The sequence below is a fragment of the Doryrhamphus excisus genome, chromosome 1 (genome assembly GCF_030265055.1).
Source record: "Doryrhamphus excisus isolate RoL2022-K1 chromosome 1, RoL_Dexc_1.0, whole genome shotgun sequence".
NCBI lineage: Eukaryota > Metazoa > Chordata > Actinopteri > Syngnathiformes > Syngnathidae > Doryrhamphus > Doryrhamphus excisus.
Window position 1 is genome coordinate 17,855,509 of NC_080466.1, and position 16,906 is coordinate 17,872,414.

Consider the following 16,906-nt stretch of genomic DNA (forward strand, 5'->3'; position numbering starts at 1 on the left):
GTAAACTGCTTGTTTATTGGCATCATTTCAAGAAATGTCATGACCTGCCATCAGACAGCGTGTGGTCACCTGATTTCCTGTAGCCTGGTGTCCTCCCTTGAGTCATCACACTTTTTTTGTATTTTTAACAATATCAACAATACAGTATAAATTAATCTCATAGACCATGTCAATCAAAAGGCAGAGTACGATCACATGAGATGAGATGTTTCTAATGAAGTGGCCAAGTTCACTCACACACACACACACATATATATATTAGCCGTTCTAAAAATAGCATGTTGTTCATCACTTCCTTTACGGCTGCAAACAGGAAGTCACAGTGTTTTGTTTTTTTTTTACTGAATTTATTTTTATTTATTCATGCCAACGTTCCAACACATAAGTATTTTTGGAGATAGGCTCACAGCACCCTGAATAACAATAATAATAATACATTAACGAATAAACAATATTGTATCAACATTTTCCACCCAGAATGTCTCACCATGCATTTACTGTCTATTCTGTTTATGTTGACATGTTTAGTAGCAGGACTAGGTTTCATAGTAGAGCATAGACTTTAGGAAATTAAAGACTTGAGACTTTAATTAAGCCTCCAGAGCTGATAGTCACCTTCCTCTCTACCAGCACAGCTTTGTCTTATAAAAAAAACTACCATCAACTTTGCTATAGAAGTGTGTGTGTGTGTGTGTGTGTGTGTGTGTTGCAGGAGAGCCAGTGGCTGGACAGTGTATCCCTGCTTATTAAAGACTCAGCGGAAGGTGACATGATCGACAACCTCTCTGGTTCCGTCTTTCATCACTACTGCTCCGCTCCCGTCTGCAAGGACTGTGAGGGACACCCGCAGGAGGTGAATTCACACACACATACACACACACATACATGCATGCATACATACATACAATGGTGTGAAAAAGTGCTTGCCTACTCCCTGATTTCCTTTTTGGTTTATGTCATTACTTAAATGTTTCAGATCATCAAACAAATGTAAATAGAAATGAAACTTTTTAATATTACATCACCTTGTACTTTGGTACGTTAAAAAATGTAAACATTAAATAATTAAAAAATATAAATTTACAAAAAAATAAAAATATATAAATTTACAAGAACAATTAAAAAAAAACTTTAATTATATTAGGAAAGCAGGAAGTGAACAAATGTAACAGTTACTGATTGTAAAAGTACCAGATGGAGGGGTAGGATTTAATAAGCTTTGCTTCTTCCTACTCCTTTTGGACATGTGGAACAGGGCAAATACTTTTTCACACCACTGTATGTATGCGCGCAGTACACACCCAATATAGGGGCCGAATGTGTCATTTCTTTGGGTCAGATCCGGCTGGCGGAGGTGGAGCAGATGTCCCTGATGTCGGAGCAACTGTCGGACAAGTCGTCATCTCCAGCGCTGCCTGACGACCTGAGCCTGGATGAACATGGAAGCTATCAGCTCTTGGTTGGTGGAAGTCAGGTGCTCGCTCACACACACATAAACACTGGTACCCCGGTTTTTGTTATTAATTTGTTCAAAAATGTCTGAGCAATACTGGTAGACATGAAAACCAAAGCACAAGTACTGTATCTAAATATGATGCACAGTACCAATGAAGAAACAAATGAAGAAAACTCTGCACACAAGGCTTGTTTTTCTTGCTTTATGAAGCTTTCTTGTAAAAAATAAGTGGTAACTGAAACATACAGAAAAAATACAATAAAATTCCAATACTGCTCATGTTGCAGGCTAAACACACATCAGCTAACAGTTAGCTAACATACGTATTATGATGTACAGTACCACTGAAGAAAACTCTGCACACAAGGCTTGTTTTTCTTGCTTTATGAAGCTTTCTTGTAAAACATAAGTGGTAACTGAAACATACAGAAAAAATAAAATAAAATTCCAATACTGCTCATGTTGCAGGCTAAACACACGTCAGCTAACAGTTAGCTAACACACGTAACCAACTGCAAATGCAAGCTAGCAGTAGCATGAAGCTAGCGAACTTACAAAAGTATAACTTTTGAAATAGAAAATGCATCTAAGTGTTTTATACACCAATATACTTACAAAGACGATAATTTCCAAAGAAACAAGCGCTTAGAGCAACTTTCAGTGTGTTTTTGAGGTTTTCTGTTTCGTTTCTGCCATGACAACTTGCTTTTCACCGAGAGAAAACGACAAAGCTTGTCTATATGCGAAAGCACTCACTCTTCAGTGGCCCAAAACGATACTTTCTAGCGAAGATGTCTCACTCTGTAAACTTTTTAACCTTAGTGTTTTTAACAATATTTATTCGAACTTTTAGCTATTTATTACTTTCATTTTAACTAACTTATGAAACGTATGAATTATTAATGTCTTTGACCCAAAGACATGACAGTAATTATGTCTTCTATCCACTTTACTGACTTGTTAATCTTCACAATTCAGATTTGCATGCTTTATTGAGACACACGCCGTCATGCTATCAACACGTGTGCATGATTGATTGCGGTTCATTTATGATCTGCGGGAGGTTGCACCTGGCACGCTTTCATCTGTGCAGGTCTGATCAGAGATCAGTTCATCAGATTTTAATCTTTGCTGCTGGCTTCCTCTTCAGAGGTCCCACGTTTAATCAGATGGATAGTTGCGGATGGATAAAGCCGCTCATGAAACGGGAGCTTTACTGCGGTCCCGTAGCGATGAGAGGCGAATGACAAGTCTGCTGATCTGAGGATTGAACACGTCCTCGCCTTTGTCTTCTCCCTCCTTGTCCTCCTCATCTCTACTCGTCTTGTTTCCTCCTCAGAGGGGCAGCAGTGACTCCCACAGTTCGGGGGAGTTGCCCACAGATGTCCGCTACAGTGGGCTCCATACTCCCGGAGGCAATGAGGAGGAGGAGGAGGTGGACCAGGAGATGTCTGAGGTTGGCATCCGTCCTCGCTTGTGTCCTCCCTCGGTGGAACGACAAAGCCCGGCACACTGCAGAGGTACCAGGTGACATGTGACCTGAAAAAAGTATCTAGATGGAGATACCCAGTAGAGATCAGACCTCCCCCAAGGCACAACTATACCTATATACTATACCTAACTATTTTCATGATAATCAGTGAACACACATACTGTATCGATTCATTCATTCATTCCTGACGTGGTAACTAAAGTGTGTGTGTGTGTGGGGGGGGGGGGGGGGGGGGGGGTGATTCATCAAAATGAAATGGGTTCTTGCCTGGAGACGGGCCGTGGGTGGAATACATTAAAAACCATTGAAAACAGACCGTTTTCATGGGAAATAGGTGAATAGGTGCTGGTTATTATGTTAAGCTACTCTATAGGAGTCCACAACTCAATACACAGGGCCCAAAGAATGATCATAATAGGCCCCCCTTGAACGAAAAAGACCTTTCCTAAGGCTCAACAAGACACAGGAGTGACACAAACCTTCTTTGATAACAGTGCTTGTGAAATAGCACCTCAAAGTGTTGCCACCACCTTAATGAATATTCATTAGGGACATATGATAAAAAAATGTTCCTTTCAGAATAAACATGCAATATTAGTTTTATTATTATTCATTACTATCCATACTATTATTTTTTTTTATCAGTACTATTTTATTATTATTATTATTATTTTTTGCCCAGGCAAAGATGGTTGACTTCCAAATTGTTTTTATTTCCAAATAAAAGACATACCGTATTTTCCAGACTATAAGTCGCACTTTTTTTCATAGGTTGGCTGTTCCTGCGACTTATACTCCAGAGCGACTTATAAATGAAAAAACTGTTTATGTTACATAAACACTGGACACCTTTTCTGTTCATGTTTATTTTTTGTGTAGCTGAATAACCATTGTATTATCTTACACCTATTTAGCTGGTTCTCTATTATTTTATTATTGTTACAACTTGCCTTCCAAGAGGACATACTGTCTGTTTTGGTCAAGTAGTTTGTAAAATAAATTACCCGCAAAAAATGCGACTTATACTCCAGTGCAACTTATGTATGTTTTTTTCTACATAATTATGCATTTTTGGCCTTGTACTCCGGAACGACTTATAGTCCAGAAAATACAGTAATCTGTTCCAGGGTCAAGACACCATAAAGAGAGAGAGACAAAAACATCAGCAACAACAATTCCCATGACAACAACAGTGACAAACTGCATCAGTTAAATGTCAATGATGGCTAAGGGTCACTATGGAGATGATATCAATGAAATGAAACAGTCAAACTTAGCAGTGTTAGAGTGTTAAATGTTAGTAGCGATTGAGTGTCCATCTTTATCTTTATCTGCTGTGTTATTGTGCAATGACAATAAAGGAAGTCTATCTATCTACAGATGACTGCGTCAGCGTCAGCAAAGGAGCCCTCAGGTCGTCGCCGGTCTTTCATCTGCCTGCCGACTTCTTTCACCCGGCTGCTGCGGCCCAACCGGGCGCTCCCGAAATCGGTGCCAGCCCACGAGAAAGAGCGCCGGCCAGGTTGGCCTCGCCGACTTCCTGGGCCTCCCTCCGATCACCCGGAGCTAACAGCGGGCCGCCGCAGTCACGGGTATTTATTGTGGATGGATGGATTTTGGGTGGATTGATGCCTATATGTGTTTATAGCGGATAATTGACTACAGGGGGGCGGCACGGCGGTCTAGTGGTTAGCGCGCAGACCTCACAGCGAGGAGACCAGGGTTCAATTCCACCCTCGGCCATCTCTGTGTGGAGTTTGCATGTTCTCCCCGTGCATGCGTGGGTTTTCTCCGGGTACTCTGGTTTCCTCCCACATTCCAAAAACATGCTAGGTTAATTGGCGACTCCAAATTGTCCATAGGTATGAATGTGAGTGTGAATGGTTGTTTGTCTATATGTGCCCTGTGATTGGCTGGCCACCAGTCCAGGGTGTACCTCGGCTCCAGCACCCCCCGCGACCCTCGTGAGGAAAAAGCGGTAGAAAATGAATGAATGAATGAATTGAGCAGCAAAAATTTTTAAAAAAAGGTGAATAGTGTATGAACTCATAAAAATGTCATCTCGGTAATTGTAATCTGCGATGATTGCATCGAATGGCTTTTTTCTGTTGCTTCAAGACATTTCACCTTTCATTCAAAACACTTTTTTAGCGTTATAAATGAGGTGGGCAGTTTCTTTATTCATGCATCTGGTGGGTGTGTCCCCTTTTGAGTCAGTAATTATTAGTAGTTATTATTATGAATATGAACAAATGGCCTCACTTTGAAAGAATGAATGCTTGTTGCGTCTTTCTGCATGAGATAAAGCAGAAACAGGGTCCATCTTTTTTCCCTCCGTGTATCCCCGGTGACAGGCTTACCTGTTGGCTTTGTAGAGCTCAGAGTCTTTGTGATCCTCGCCCGCCACGACCATGCTTGGTGGCTAATTAGCACGACCGCCGTTCCAAGCTGTATGCATTCTTGTCTTGTTTCTCTTGAATCTCACTACATCTCTCACCAGCTTTTGGTGTGCCTTCTATTTTTAATCCTTCCTTCTCAAGACCGCCTTGACCTGAGACACGTGTCACGATGTAGAAAAGCTACTTTAAAGCCAAATTCATGTGGCTAAAAAATACAAAAGATGGCAACAAAATAAGATCAGGCGTAACATAGTGAGTTATTTACATTAAATCGCGATGGCAACAGATCAACATCCAGACAAACTTTGTGCCGGTGTAAGATGCCTGTTTTTTTTGTCTATGCTATTTCCCTCTGTCAGTACGCATTTTAGCAACTTCTGTCTTCTTCATAGCCAAGCTGTTGCTGATGCTGGGACATAAAGCCATTGCTTATATGTCAGTCACACAAATGCATAAGACTTTGATCTGTAGTTCCTATGAAAAAAGCAAAAGACATTAGCCATGTATACATGGACCCAAATATTCCAATTGCATTCGGGTTACTTGCTCAAACGGAAAGAATGTAACCTTTGTATACACCTCATTCCGAAGAAAAAGTGCCAATCCGAATGAATATATAATCGGATTCACAGGGGTGGAATATTCCTTTCCCCGATCCGATTGAGGTATCTTGTACCCGCTCAAACGGAAAGTTGTCAGACTGCGTTCTTCTTCGTGGTGTTTTTCTTCTTCTGTTGTTTATTGGCGGTTGGCAAGCAGCTTTTGTGTGCATTAGCGCCATCTGTGGAACAGAATCTAAACCCTTCTATACGCCATTCACAAGTCCAGTTTTATTAAAAAAGAAAATACATATCTATATAAAACATGTGCCAAGCTTAATTATAAAATATTAGCAAGATTGAACTTTATCTTTTCCTGTTCCCGTGTGCGTTCTTTCAGCGAATGCTGAGATATGACGTAACACGCAGCTCGAGACGTTCTTCGATTTTAAAAAAATGGAGGCGAGCAATCGGCACTGGACTGCTGCAGAAAGTTGATTCAAAGTAAATTTCAAGACTGGATATACGAATAACTGGCAATACGGAGTTATTCCAATAAGTGAAAGAAAAACTCGAGGAAGTCGGTATCACGTGATGTTGGTGTTTACGTTTTACTGGGCATGCCCCATTGACTATTCTGGTTGCTTATGGCGGCGCATGTAGACACGCAATTGGAATATTCCTTTCCATGTATACCATTGCTTTCGGAAAGGTCATTCAGAAGAGAAAAACTCCTCATGTAAACGTGGCTACTGATAGACTTTCTGTAGTTGCCCTTGGCAGTGAATGTGTTGATTGAGTGAAGCCACGGAATTTGAAGTGTAAAGTGGTGTGGGATTAGTGTATATCTAAAAAGTCTTGGTGTATAAGTTGAATGTTTCCACATTGTTTCTCTCTCTTTCCTCAGCACACGTCCTACAGTGACTTGTCCTCGGCTGCAGGCAGTTCAGAGAGCAGCATGCAGGCAGCGCTCGAGGAAGGCCTCAGCTTTAGCGTCTCGCCACCTGGTGATCCGGATCTCCCATGTCCACTTCTCAGCCACACCTCAAACCTGACTGAAGGCGAGCAGGAGCAGGGATGTCCGATGGTGAAGAAACACAACTCTCCAGTCCCCCTCCAGGCCAGTAGAGGCCAACAGAGAAGCCAGAGTAGCTCCGGTGGAGGCAGCTCCAGCCCCGGCTGCGACCGCCAGGACTGCATGGACCCTTCCAACGAGGACACGGGGGCAGGGGATTGTGGGCATGCCTCTCTGAACAATCTCTCGCTGACTTTGCCGCTTACGCCGGCATCTTTGGTGCCCCCACTGGTGAAGAAATGTAACAGCACAGGAACATTGGACCAGACTAACAAGTCGGGCAGAGGTGGATGCCAGCTCTCTGAGGACGATGCTCAGATGTACTGGACGGCGGCGGGTAGGGCGAGAGACGAAGACTGCGATGTCACAGACTTCAGCGGGAAAAACAGCAGGGAAAGGGACTCGAACTCACGAAAGAACAGATGAAACTCTTGACCAGGGAAAGATTCTTCTGACTCGTTCTGTGATCCCAAATCGTCTTTGAACCGTCTGTTCTCTGTCACTCCCCTACTGGGATTCGGCTGTTTGGGGTCGGTTGTTTTGTTCGGGCTTGTTCAGTGCTAACTCTGTCATGACGGCAAGGAGCTTACAACCTTAAAGATGTGTTCCTCCCGGGCTCTTGGTTGAAGCTTCATTCAGAGGAAGCTGGCCTGAAAAACAGGGGCAACAGGAGACAACAGTATTCTCAACCCAAGTGCAAAAAAAGGCAATAGTCAGTTCTGGTCACATGACACATTTTGCTGAAGAAGAAGCAGGATTTGAGTTGTTTTTATCGAAATATCACTAAAAAGTAGCATTGAACAACCAACGAGATATTTTAAAAGGTTGTCGATTTTCTGTGAGCTTGTGTAGACTCAAGTGTCCTCGAAAGACCTTCCCCATCAAGTGGTCCAGTTCGGTTTTGTATGTCGCGATACGATTCTGAAGGCTAAACCTTGACGTGGCCTTTATTCTAACAAGTGGGATGAAAGTACCCAAAGTGTCACAAATAAGGAGCCGTTCAAAAGCGCCATCAAATTCAGACACAAGGGGCACTTTATGAAGTGCCCCCGAATGGGGCGGCATTCATATATGTTTGCAATTGGGGCTATACAGGGGCTACAAAAATTGGGTTGTAGTGACATTTTGTTCCTGGTGTCACCGTTGCGCCCTTAGACCACCTAGACCGATCCCTTATAAGATACCACCCATCATTGGGTAAACAATCAAAGAAGGAACCATTCTCGTCATCTTGCTAATTTTAACTGTGAAAACCCAAACAAATGCAACCAAACTGGAGTTCTTGGTGGAAACTGGTCTTAGGAGCTTGCCAGTTCTGAGAGTGGACTGAGAGTGGATCATCGCTGCTGCTGCTGAGAATACATGTGGGCTCCTTGGTGGTTCTCACATATCCATGAAAGGGCTAAAAAGTACCGAGTTGCAGACCTGGGCCAAATACTGTTAGCGGGTCTTTGTTGCCAACCACAGGAACTTTTTGTCGGAGCAAGGTTTTAGACATCGATGCGATTTATTTACCTTGTCTTGTGTTGCGCCCCCATGATGGACATCTTTGTGTCTTTGTTCTTAAACCAACGGCGGACTTTCCAGTTTAGTTTTAAAGGCTACCTCGGGGGCTAACTGCAATCCCGTCGGTTTCGTCTTTCGTCACACATCCGATTTTGCCGTTCATTGAAAAAAGCGGAAGCTGACGGGATTAACAGTTCCATACAAAGTCTTATTTGACTCAGGTCTGCTGAAGTGTAGCAAGAGAACAAACAAACTATGGTAAGCAAATGCGGAACAAAATGGCTCTCACTTGTAAACGTCAAGAAAAGCCACCGTTTACCCGACTGGCCGGGTATGTAGTCAGGTGTGGTGTGTGGTGTGTGGTCCTCGCGGCCATGTGTTGTTGTGATGTGTTTGTGTCTCGCATCCAGAGCAGGTAGACCTCAGGTGGACTTCAACGCACGCACCCATTCAAACACACACACAAACACACACACGAGATGTCAACACACACTGTGGTGTTTTTGTAGCTTCATCTTCATTCACTTACCTTTCCTCGGGGAAGCCACAGTATTAGATAAGTATTGAGTCCCCACAACCCCCGCTACCCTCACCCGCCCTTTGGAGATATGCAATACGCTATAGTAGATGTACAGTTAGAAGTATGATCTCAGAGAAGATTATATTTATTATGACCGGTGTGATAGAATCAAATGCCAGCTGGATTGAAAGGTCACTGAAAGGATGATGTAGTGTCACCTGTGATGTGTATCAGGAACCCCCCCCAGCCCCCAGGCACCCCGCCTCACTGAGTTTTGTTCTGCAAAAATGCATGTGGGGTTCTGTTTCTGTTTCCCTAAATGTCACTCTGGTGTCATATAAAAGTGAACAAGCTTTTTCGTGTCTCTGATGGTCGTTCATTCCCTGCCGCATGTTGGAATTTCCACTGCTATGCTCATTTTGGACTCCAACCTCATCTGTCTTCTTCTTCAGGAATTCAGCCAGGTAGTCCAGCTAGCAGCATATCATGCACGGTGGATGAGTGGTTAGCGCGTAGACCTCACAGCTAGGAGACAAGGGTTCAATTCCACCCATTATTTCCTATGAGGAAAAATGCATTTGGTTAGAGTAGGTTTTGGTTTAAGAAGGGATCCGCGATGCTAACCAAGGTTCCACTGCAAATGAAAGAAAAGCCGACAATGCGACATCCGATTATGTGACGCTCGTGTGTTGCAGTGATAACTGCCTAAAATGTGCGGCACAATCAGGTGTTTGTCGCCCCTCACTGCTCTTCTGTTTCTGTCTCTGCGTTTGGAAACAAACCCCACCGGGAATATTAAGTCCAGTGTTCACCATTTCCGGAACTTCCGTTTTCCAAACAGCACGGCCATGCACATGCACAATGGGTACCACTACAGTAATAAACATACTGCTGAATTAATACCAAAACAGGGCATTGTTATGTATTGTATCTCGTTAGTTGGTGTACCTAAGCGCTTTAATGGGCATTGTTTCATTGGAAAAATAACACTGCCTCAGCGCCCATGAATAAAACAGGACACACACTGGCTGCCTGGCACTCCACTCGAGCGGAGTGGAGAAAGCAATGTTTGCAAACTGGTGATTGAATTAATAGTGAGTATAATGGCGCCGCAATCAAGTGTAGAGCTCTTATTTTAACGCGCAGCAAAACAACCCTTCATGTTTTCGCTCACTCCTAAGTCACTCACACGGTGCAGAGAACACATGATAGATGTATGATGCTAAATACAAGCGTTGAATTCATTCATTCATTTATTCATTTTCTACCGCTTATACTCACGTGGGTGCTGGAGCCTATCCCAGCTGTCCTCTACACCCTGGACTGGTGGCCAGCCAATCACAGGGCACATATAGACAAACAACCATTCACACTCACATTCATACCTATGGACAATTTGGAGTCGCTAATTAACCTAGCATGTTTTTGGAATGTGGGAGGAAACCGGAGTACCCGGAGAAAACCCACGCATGCACGGAGATAATGAAGAATCAACACAGAGACGGCCAAGAGTGGAATTGAACCGTGGTCTCCTAGCTGTGAAGTCTGCGTGCTGACCACTAGACCGCCGTGCAGCCCGGAAGTAAACAAGTGAACACAATTTACGATCTGCTTATTCATTCATTCATTTTCTACCGCTTATCCTCACAAAGGTTGTTTTTGGAATGTGGGAGGAAACCGGAGTACCCGGAGAAAACCCACGCATGCACGGAGAATATGAAAACTCCACACCAAGGGTAAGGATTGAACTCGGGTCTCTGAGCTGTGAGGCCTGCGCGGTAACCACTCGTCTGCCGTGCAGCCTACTTAAATGAACCAGTTATTAGGAAAAAAAAATAATGACATCACTGCAGGGTATTGGTTTGGAAACAAAATAAGTGGTTACACCTTAAATTCCGTTGTATACGCCGCTACTTTTTGTCTTAAACTTTGAACCCTGCGGTTTATGCAGTGGTGCAGCTAATCCATGGCTAAATTCTAACCTCCTGACATTTCCTTTTCTTCAGAACTACCACTAATTGTTTAAATACTGTGTCCATGTATGAGTCAGTATGGAAATGATAGCGTTTTCTTGGCAGGAGCCAATCTCGAGCTATCAGTGCGCTAACAACCAGCTTGTCAACCCACTGGAAGTCAGTGGAGGTCAGCATATATATAAAAGTATAACCGCATAACAATCTGACTCACAGTGTCTTTCAACATTTTACAAACAACACTAAATTCATCACAGAGAAACTTAGTACTCTTAATAAATTATGCTGCTTTATGATTGAATATTACCTATTATTAGTCCAAAAATCGATATACTTAAATGAGTTTTAAGCAAACAAAAGGCTAAATGAAATACAAATATAAGGCATTCAGATGACACATTCAAAGACGTAATGATGTGTAGTAGTCGACACTTGTCACTCCATGTCACTCCATATAAAGAAGCTTGCCCTTCTGTGACATCACAAAGGAACAGTTTGACCACACCTTTTGAAACCAAGCATTTTGAGCCATCCCGAACTTCTTTCAGGGTTCATTTCCAAATGTGCAAAACCTCATTATAGGAAACGTTGGCATGGTTTAACACCAGAATCGAACATTCTAACTACATTTATAGGTCAGAAATGTGGAAAAAGCATAACAGGTCTCCTATAATATTACATAATGCCACACCGAGCTAAAACTCAACTCTGAAACCCCTGACGTTACTTCCTGTCTGTCCCTCACTCAGCTCCCCTTATTTGTCTTATTATATTGGGTCATTGGAGTGTAAAGGTAACTATAGGGGTGTTATCTCATTTCTAAAGGGCTCTAATAATGTTAAAAACAGGTTTTCTGTGTTCTACCTTCAAAAATATCAATTGATACTGTAAATAAGGAACCCAGGACTTCGTGGACAGACCTGGTAACATTCGCTTGACAAGCGTATCAAACCACCAGCGACTCTCTGCAGGGATTCCGAGGGAAAATAATTCCCCAGCCCTTCGGCTTTGGTGGCCAGCTGCAGTCAGCAGATGTTTGCTGTTAACGAAGCAGCTGACAGCGCAGATGCACGAGGTCGAGAAGCGAGCATCACAGCAGCGCCGGCCGCACCAAGACTTCGCTCAAACCTGACGGGACCAAAGCAGTCCGAGGCCAATTAACGGCAAATAATTCAAACAGGAAGCCAAGAAACGTCAATTCCCATTCTGTGTTTTTCATGGAGACTAAGACTGGTTGGTAGATCACAGCATATCATAGCATCATCTGCTGGACGTCACTGATTGGAGATGGCTGAAGTTTGAAGGTAAGCTCAATGCATCACGGTACACAATTTTTAAGGGATTGTTGTTATATGCCGGACCAAGAATTGTTTTGATTTTTTGCTAGAATTCTACTGTTTTTTTTAAATATTTAATATTTTTTAAATTATTATTCTCATAATATTACAGCTGCTTTTCCATTTATGTTATGGTTTTCTTTCCCTCAATTATTTCAACTTTCTTCTTGTAATCTGGTAATTATGACTTTGTTCCCATTAGATTTTGACTTATATATTTGACGGTGCTATAACTTATGTGTACATGCTTATTGCTAATTGTTGAACTTCTTCCAACTGTTTTTTTTTAAGTGGCCACAATTGTGGCCTTGTTGCATGTCAAAGTACGAACTGGTATTATGTTTCACTTTTTGTGGTTATTGCTCAATTTTAAGGAAGACAAATATTGATTTTGATTACAATGGTACAATCAATCCATAGCCAATATCATTAAAAAAATCAACATTTATTAATCATTTTCTGCAAATATGACGTCTGTCTTGTCATTAATAATTCATACGTTTCACAAGTTAGTTAAAATGAAAGTAATAAATAGCTAAAAGTTCGAATAAATATTGTTCAAAACGCTCAGGTTAAAAAGTTTACAGAGTGAGACATCCTCTCTAGAAAGTATCATTTTGGGCCACTAGAGAGTGAGTGCTCTCGCATATAGACAAGCTTTGTCGTTTTCTCTCGGTGAAAAGCAGGCTGGCCTCACGGCAGAAACGAGACGGAAATCCTCATAAACACATTAAAAGTTGTTCTAAAGGCGTGTTTCTTGGGAAATTATCGTCCTTGTAAATATATTGGTGTATAAAGCACTTACATAGATGCATTTTCTATTTCAAAAGTTGTACTTGTTTTGTCAAGTTGGCTAACTTCATGCTACTGCTAGCTTGCATTTGCAGCTAATGTACGTGTGTTAGCTAACTGTTAGCTGATGTGTGTTTAGCCTGCAACATGAACAGTATTGGAATTTTATTTTATTCTTTCTGTATGTTTCAGTTACCACTTATTTTTACAAGAAAGCTTCATAAAGCAAGAAAAGCAAGCCTTGTGTGCGGAGTTTTCTTCATTGGCTCGCTGGCTGTCTAGCGGCATACAAGACACTGTTGTGAGGACAGCACAATGTCATTGTCGAGTGTTGTGGTGTAAAACTGGCAGAGCAATGTAATATTGGTCCGTGTGGCAACATGTAGCTAGCTGATTGCTAGCAGCAGGCCGGTAAAGTGCTGCTCAGGTCACGCTAACAGCATGCTTCTTTTTCCAACATGTTTGCACTCACCCTCTTTAAGCCCGCTTGCTGATGCTGGAACACGCTTTCCACGTGTGCGCATGCCATGTGTGCCCTTCATTTGTAGTCACACATGGCGCCTCATGAAAAGGAGAACAGATGCGGTGAAATTAGCCAACGGTGGTGAGGAAAGAGCGCAAAATGTCTCGAGGGAACAAACAATTTGGAGGGTAAGAAATGTCAACACAGAGAAGAGCTGGGTGGATTTCAGCTTTAATCTGTCACTTTTTTTGAATGTCAGTAGAGCCAAAGATGTTTTTATGTCAAGAGCAGAAAAAAAGCAAAAATATTTTTTTAAAAAGGTTGTTTAAAATAGAAACGTAAAGACATTTTTCGATATAGAGGTTTGCGCTTTTGGAAGTGAGCCCTGAAAAAAGTTTGGGATGGCTCAAAATGCTCGGTTTCAGAAGGCGTTGCAAAACTGTTCCTTTGTGATGTCACAGAGGAGCGGGCTTCCTTATATGGGCAATACACTCTCTGCCCCTCCCCCAGCTCTGCGTCTCTTTTTGGAGCATTGATTAATTTCATTCATTTTCTACCGCATATCCTCACAGGGGTCGCAGGGGTTGCTGGAGCATATCCCAGCTGTTTTCGGGCGAGAGGCGGGGCACACCCTGGACTTGTGGCCAGCCAATCACAGGGCACATGTAGACAAACAACCATTCACTCTCACATTCATACCTATGGACAATTTGGAGTCGCCAATTAACCTAGCATGTTTTTGGAATGTGGGAGGAAACCGGAGTCCCCGGAGACTGCACGGGGAGAACATGAAAATTTGAAAATTGAACTCGGGTCTGCGCGCTAAACACTCGTCCACGGTGCAGCCCGTTATTGCAGCAAGAGAAATATATTTTCATCTGTCAACGGTATTTCACACGGGACTGTTTTTGTGAACATGAACGTGAAAAATCAGATTCTGGAAGCTCTAGAAAGCTTTCTGTGTGTGTTATTGTGTGTAGCTGCTCTATAGAACTCCACAACTCTTATTTCTACACACATTCTCAGAAAACTGGATGATAAATGAATAATAAAAATGAAAAATCGTGACACGTCTTATACAGTACGTCTTGTTATCGCATGAAGAATTAAGGTTGGCAAACAGCACCATGACTGCAAGTCAAATTAAAAACAATTTATTGAAAAACAACCACAATGTGCACTTTATTCGACACAAATCTCATTTTTCTCCTTTTGCCACACAGTCAATGTATGGTATATTGAATGTGTGTGTGTGTATCTCTATACACATACGCACACACATTATAGACATATATGATATAGGGTCCACTCATCACCTCCGAGCGGAAGAAGACATTTTCTCTCTCTTAGTGTCACGTTGATGGCCAATCATGTGACCTCTATGTTATATAAGGAGCATAAACCTCTTAAAAATAATAATAATGTTCCGCCCTTCAGGGCGAAGGTGGATAATCCAGCATGATGCCTCAGCAGCATGAACATGAATGTATCTTTTCTTGTTTTAAAGCTGACATTTGCACCTTTTTTAGTAGCATTAGTGGATGTTTTAGCACCTCAGAACAGTTTTATAAAAATATATTTTTCATCGTTATGAGCAGTATATAACGACGGCCGAGTGTTTAGCGCAGGCCTCACAGCTAGAAGACTTGTGTTCAATTCCACCCTCGGCCATCTCTGTGTGGAGTTTGCATGTTCTCCCCGTGCATGCGTGGGTTTTCTCCAGGTACTCCGGTTTCCTCCCACATTCCGAAAACATGCTCGGTTAATTGGCCACTCCAAATTGTCCATAGGCATGAATGTGAGTGTGAATGGTTGTTGTCTATATGTGCCCTGTGATTGGCTGGCCACCAGTCCAGGGTGTACCCCGCCTCTCGCCCAAAGACAGCTGGGATAGGCTCCAGCACTCCCCGCGACCCTCGTGAGGATAAGCAGTAGAAAATGAATGAATGAATGAGTTGCAATCCAACAAGAAAAAGGTAGATGTAGTATGCTCCACTGACCACTAGATGTCTGTAATGTTACTGTAATCTTGGGTGAGACACAACATGCACAATAATCCCTAACACAGTCTACTGTTGCCACCGTAACCCAAGCCAAACTAAAAGGCAACTTTGGACCCCCGACGTCGCTTCCTGTCCGCCCCACAATAGCCTCCCCTAGCACTGGAATACATTTACAGCAAAACATTCATTCATTTTCTACCGCTTATCCTCATGAGGGTTGCGGGGGTGCTGGAGCCTATCCCAGCTGTCTTCTACACCCTGGACTGGTGGCCAGCCAATCACAGGGCACATATAGACAAACAACCATTCACACTCACATTCATACCTATGGACAATTTGGAGTCGCCAATTCACCTAGCATGTTTACAACTGTTTTCTCTTAATATTTTTACTTTAATCTTGTAAAATTACTGCTAATTTTAAAATTTTTTGTAAATTATAATTTTCGAATGTGCTGCGGGCCAATAAAGATGCAGTTTGGACACCCTTGGGACACTTGTTGTCGGGTGTGCTTGCATTGGTTCTGTTGCTGTTCGCAACAGATTACTATTACTATTGCAATAGCTCATCCTCAGTTTGATTAAACTAACCTTTTTCACCCCAGCTCATAATTTTCAATCAAACCCCGAACGAATGAAGCGCATCGGTGCTCTATAATGATCCAGATCCAATCCAGAGTGGACATTTTGTCATTGTTTTGATGAATTCTGGATCCGGATGAAGCTCGACCCCATAAATCTGTCCACGTGTCCCCCTGAGATCCGCTTCATCCATTCCTGTAGAGTAAAAACCAAGAGGGCGGGTAAAATCATTTTTTCTTCACCTCCCTTTTTGCCCGACTGTCAGTCCTCAACCTAACAGGTTGCACCATGACCCAGCTCGTTAAACCCTTTTGCCCTTTTTGCTCAGCCGAGCAGAAACCCCATCACTGATGTTCAGGTGAGGGCTGGCCAAGATGAGTCAAGGATGCTTTTAATTAATACCGAAGATCTTTTATCCCCACTTCCAACGCCTTCCTAACTTTTTCCGGGCATGAAGCCCTTAATGATGGTAAACAAAGACGATCTATGACTTGTCACCTAGCCAGGATGCTCCACTTGCTCTCATTTTCTTTGGTCTATTTTTAAGACAACGTAGCAGCTAGTTGCATATAGAACACGGCCAGAGAGTTAATGATCTTTTTGTATGCAAAGGCCATGCTTCCGAAAGGCGGCTGGATGATCGGAAGCGGCAAAAGCTCATTAACTCCATGACAGACTCTGCCAAAAGCCTCTTACTCGCTCTCACAATCTCTCCTTCCCGTTCTTGATCCCAAACTAACTCCGCTTTTTATGTCTTCTTCATGTCGACT

The 16,906-nt window shown here is 42.6% G+C and overlaps 1 protein-coding gene and 1 long non-coding RNA gene across 6 annotated transcripts in view; one reads left to right on the forward strand and one right to left on the reverse strand.

Annotated features, from left to right (window-relative positions):
- Positions 1–9,569, forward strand: part of LOC131109088 (voltage-dependent T-type calcium channel subunit alpha-1I-like) — a 161,769-nt gene extending 152,200 nt beyond the window's left edge. For all 3 annotated transcript variants that reach the window (XM_058060719.1, XM_058060796.1, XM_058060871.1), the window contains exons 33-37: positions 713–853; positions 1,340–1,474; positions 2,796–2,976; positions 4,329–4,540; positions 6,794–9,569. In XM_058060719.1, the coding sequence (XP_057916702.1) occupies positions 713–853; positions 1,340–1,474; positions 2,796–2,976; positions 4,329–4,540; positions 6,794–7,387 (1,263 nt within the window). In that variant the 3' untranslated portion in view covers positions 7,388–9,569. The remainder of the gene's footprint in view (positions 1–712; positions 854–1,339; positions 1,475–2,795; positions 2,977–4,328; positions 4,541–6,793) is intronic.
- LOC131109215 (uncharacterized) lies at positions 15–6,364 on the reverse strand. 3 transcript variants are annotated; one of them, XR_009120720.1, is made up of 4 exons: positions 5,309–6,364; positions 2,072–3,008; positions 1,302–1,429; positions 15–831 (listed from the first exon to the last, which is right to left on the reverse strand). It is a non-coding gene; the product is annotated as an uncharacterized LOC131109215 (long non-coding RNA). The 3 variants fall into 3 exon arrangements; XR_009120718.1 differs by having other exon boundaries at positions 15–1,429; positions 2,072–2,968; XR_009120716.1 differs by having other exon boundaries at positions 15–1,429.
- Positions 9,570–16,906: the final 7,337 nt, after the last annotated feature.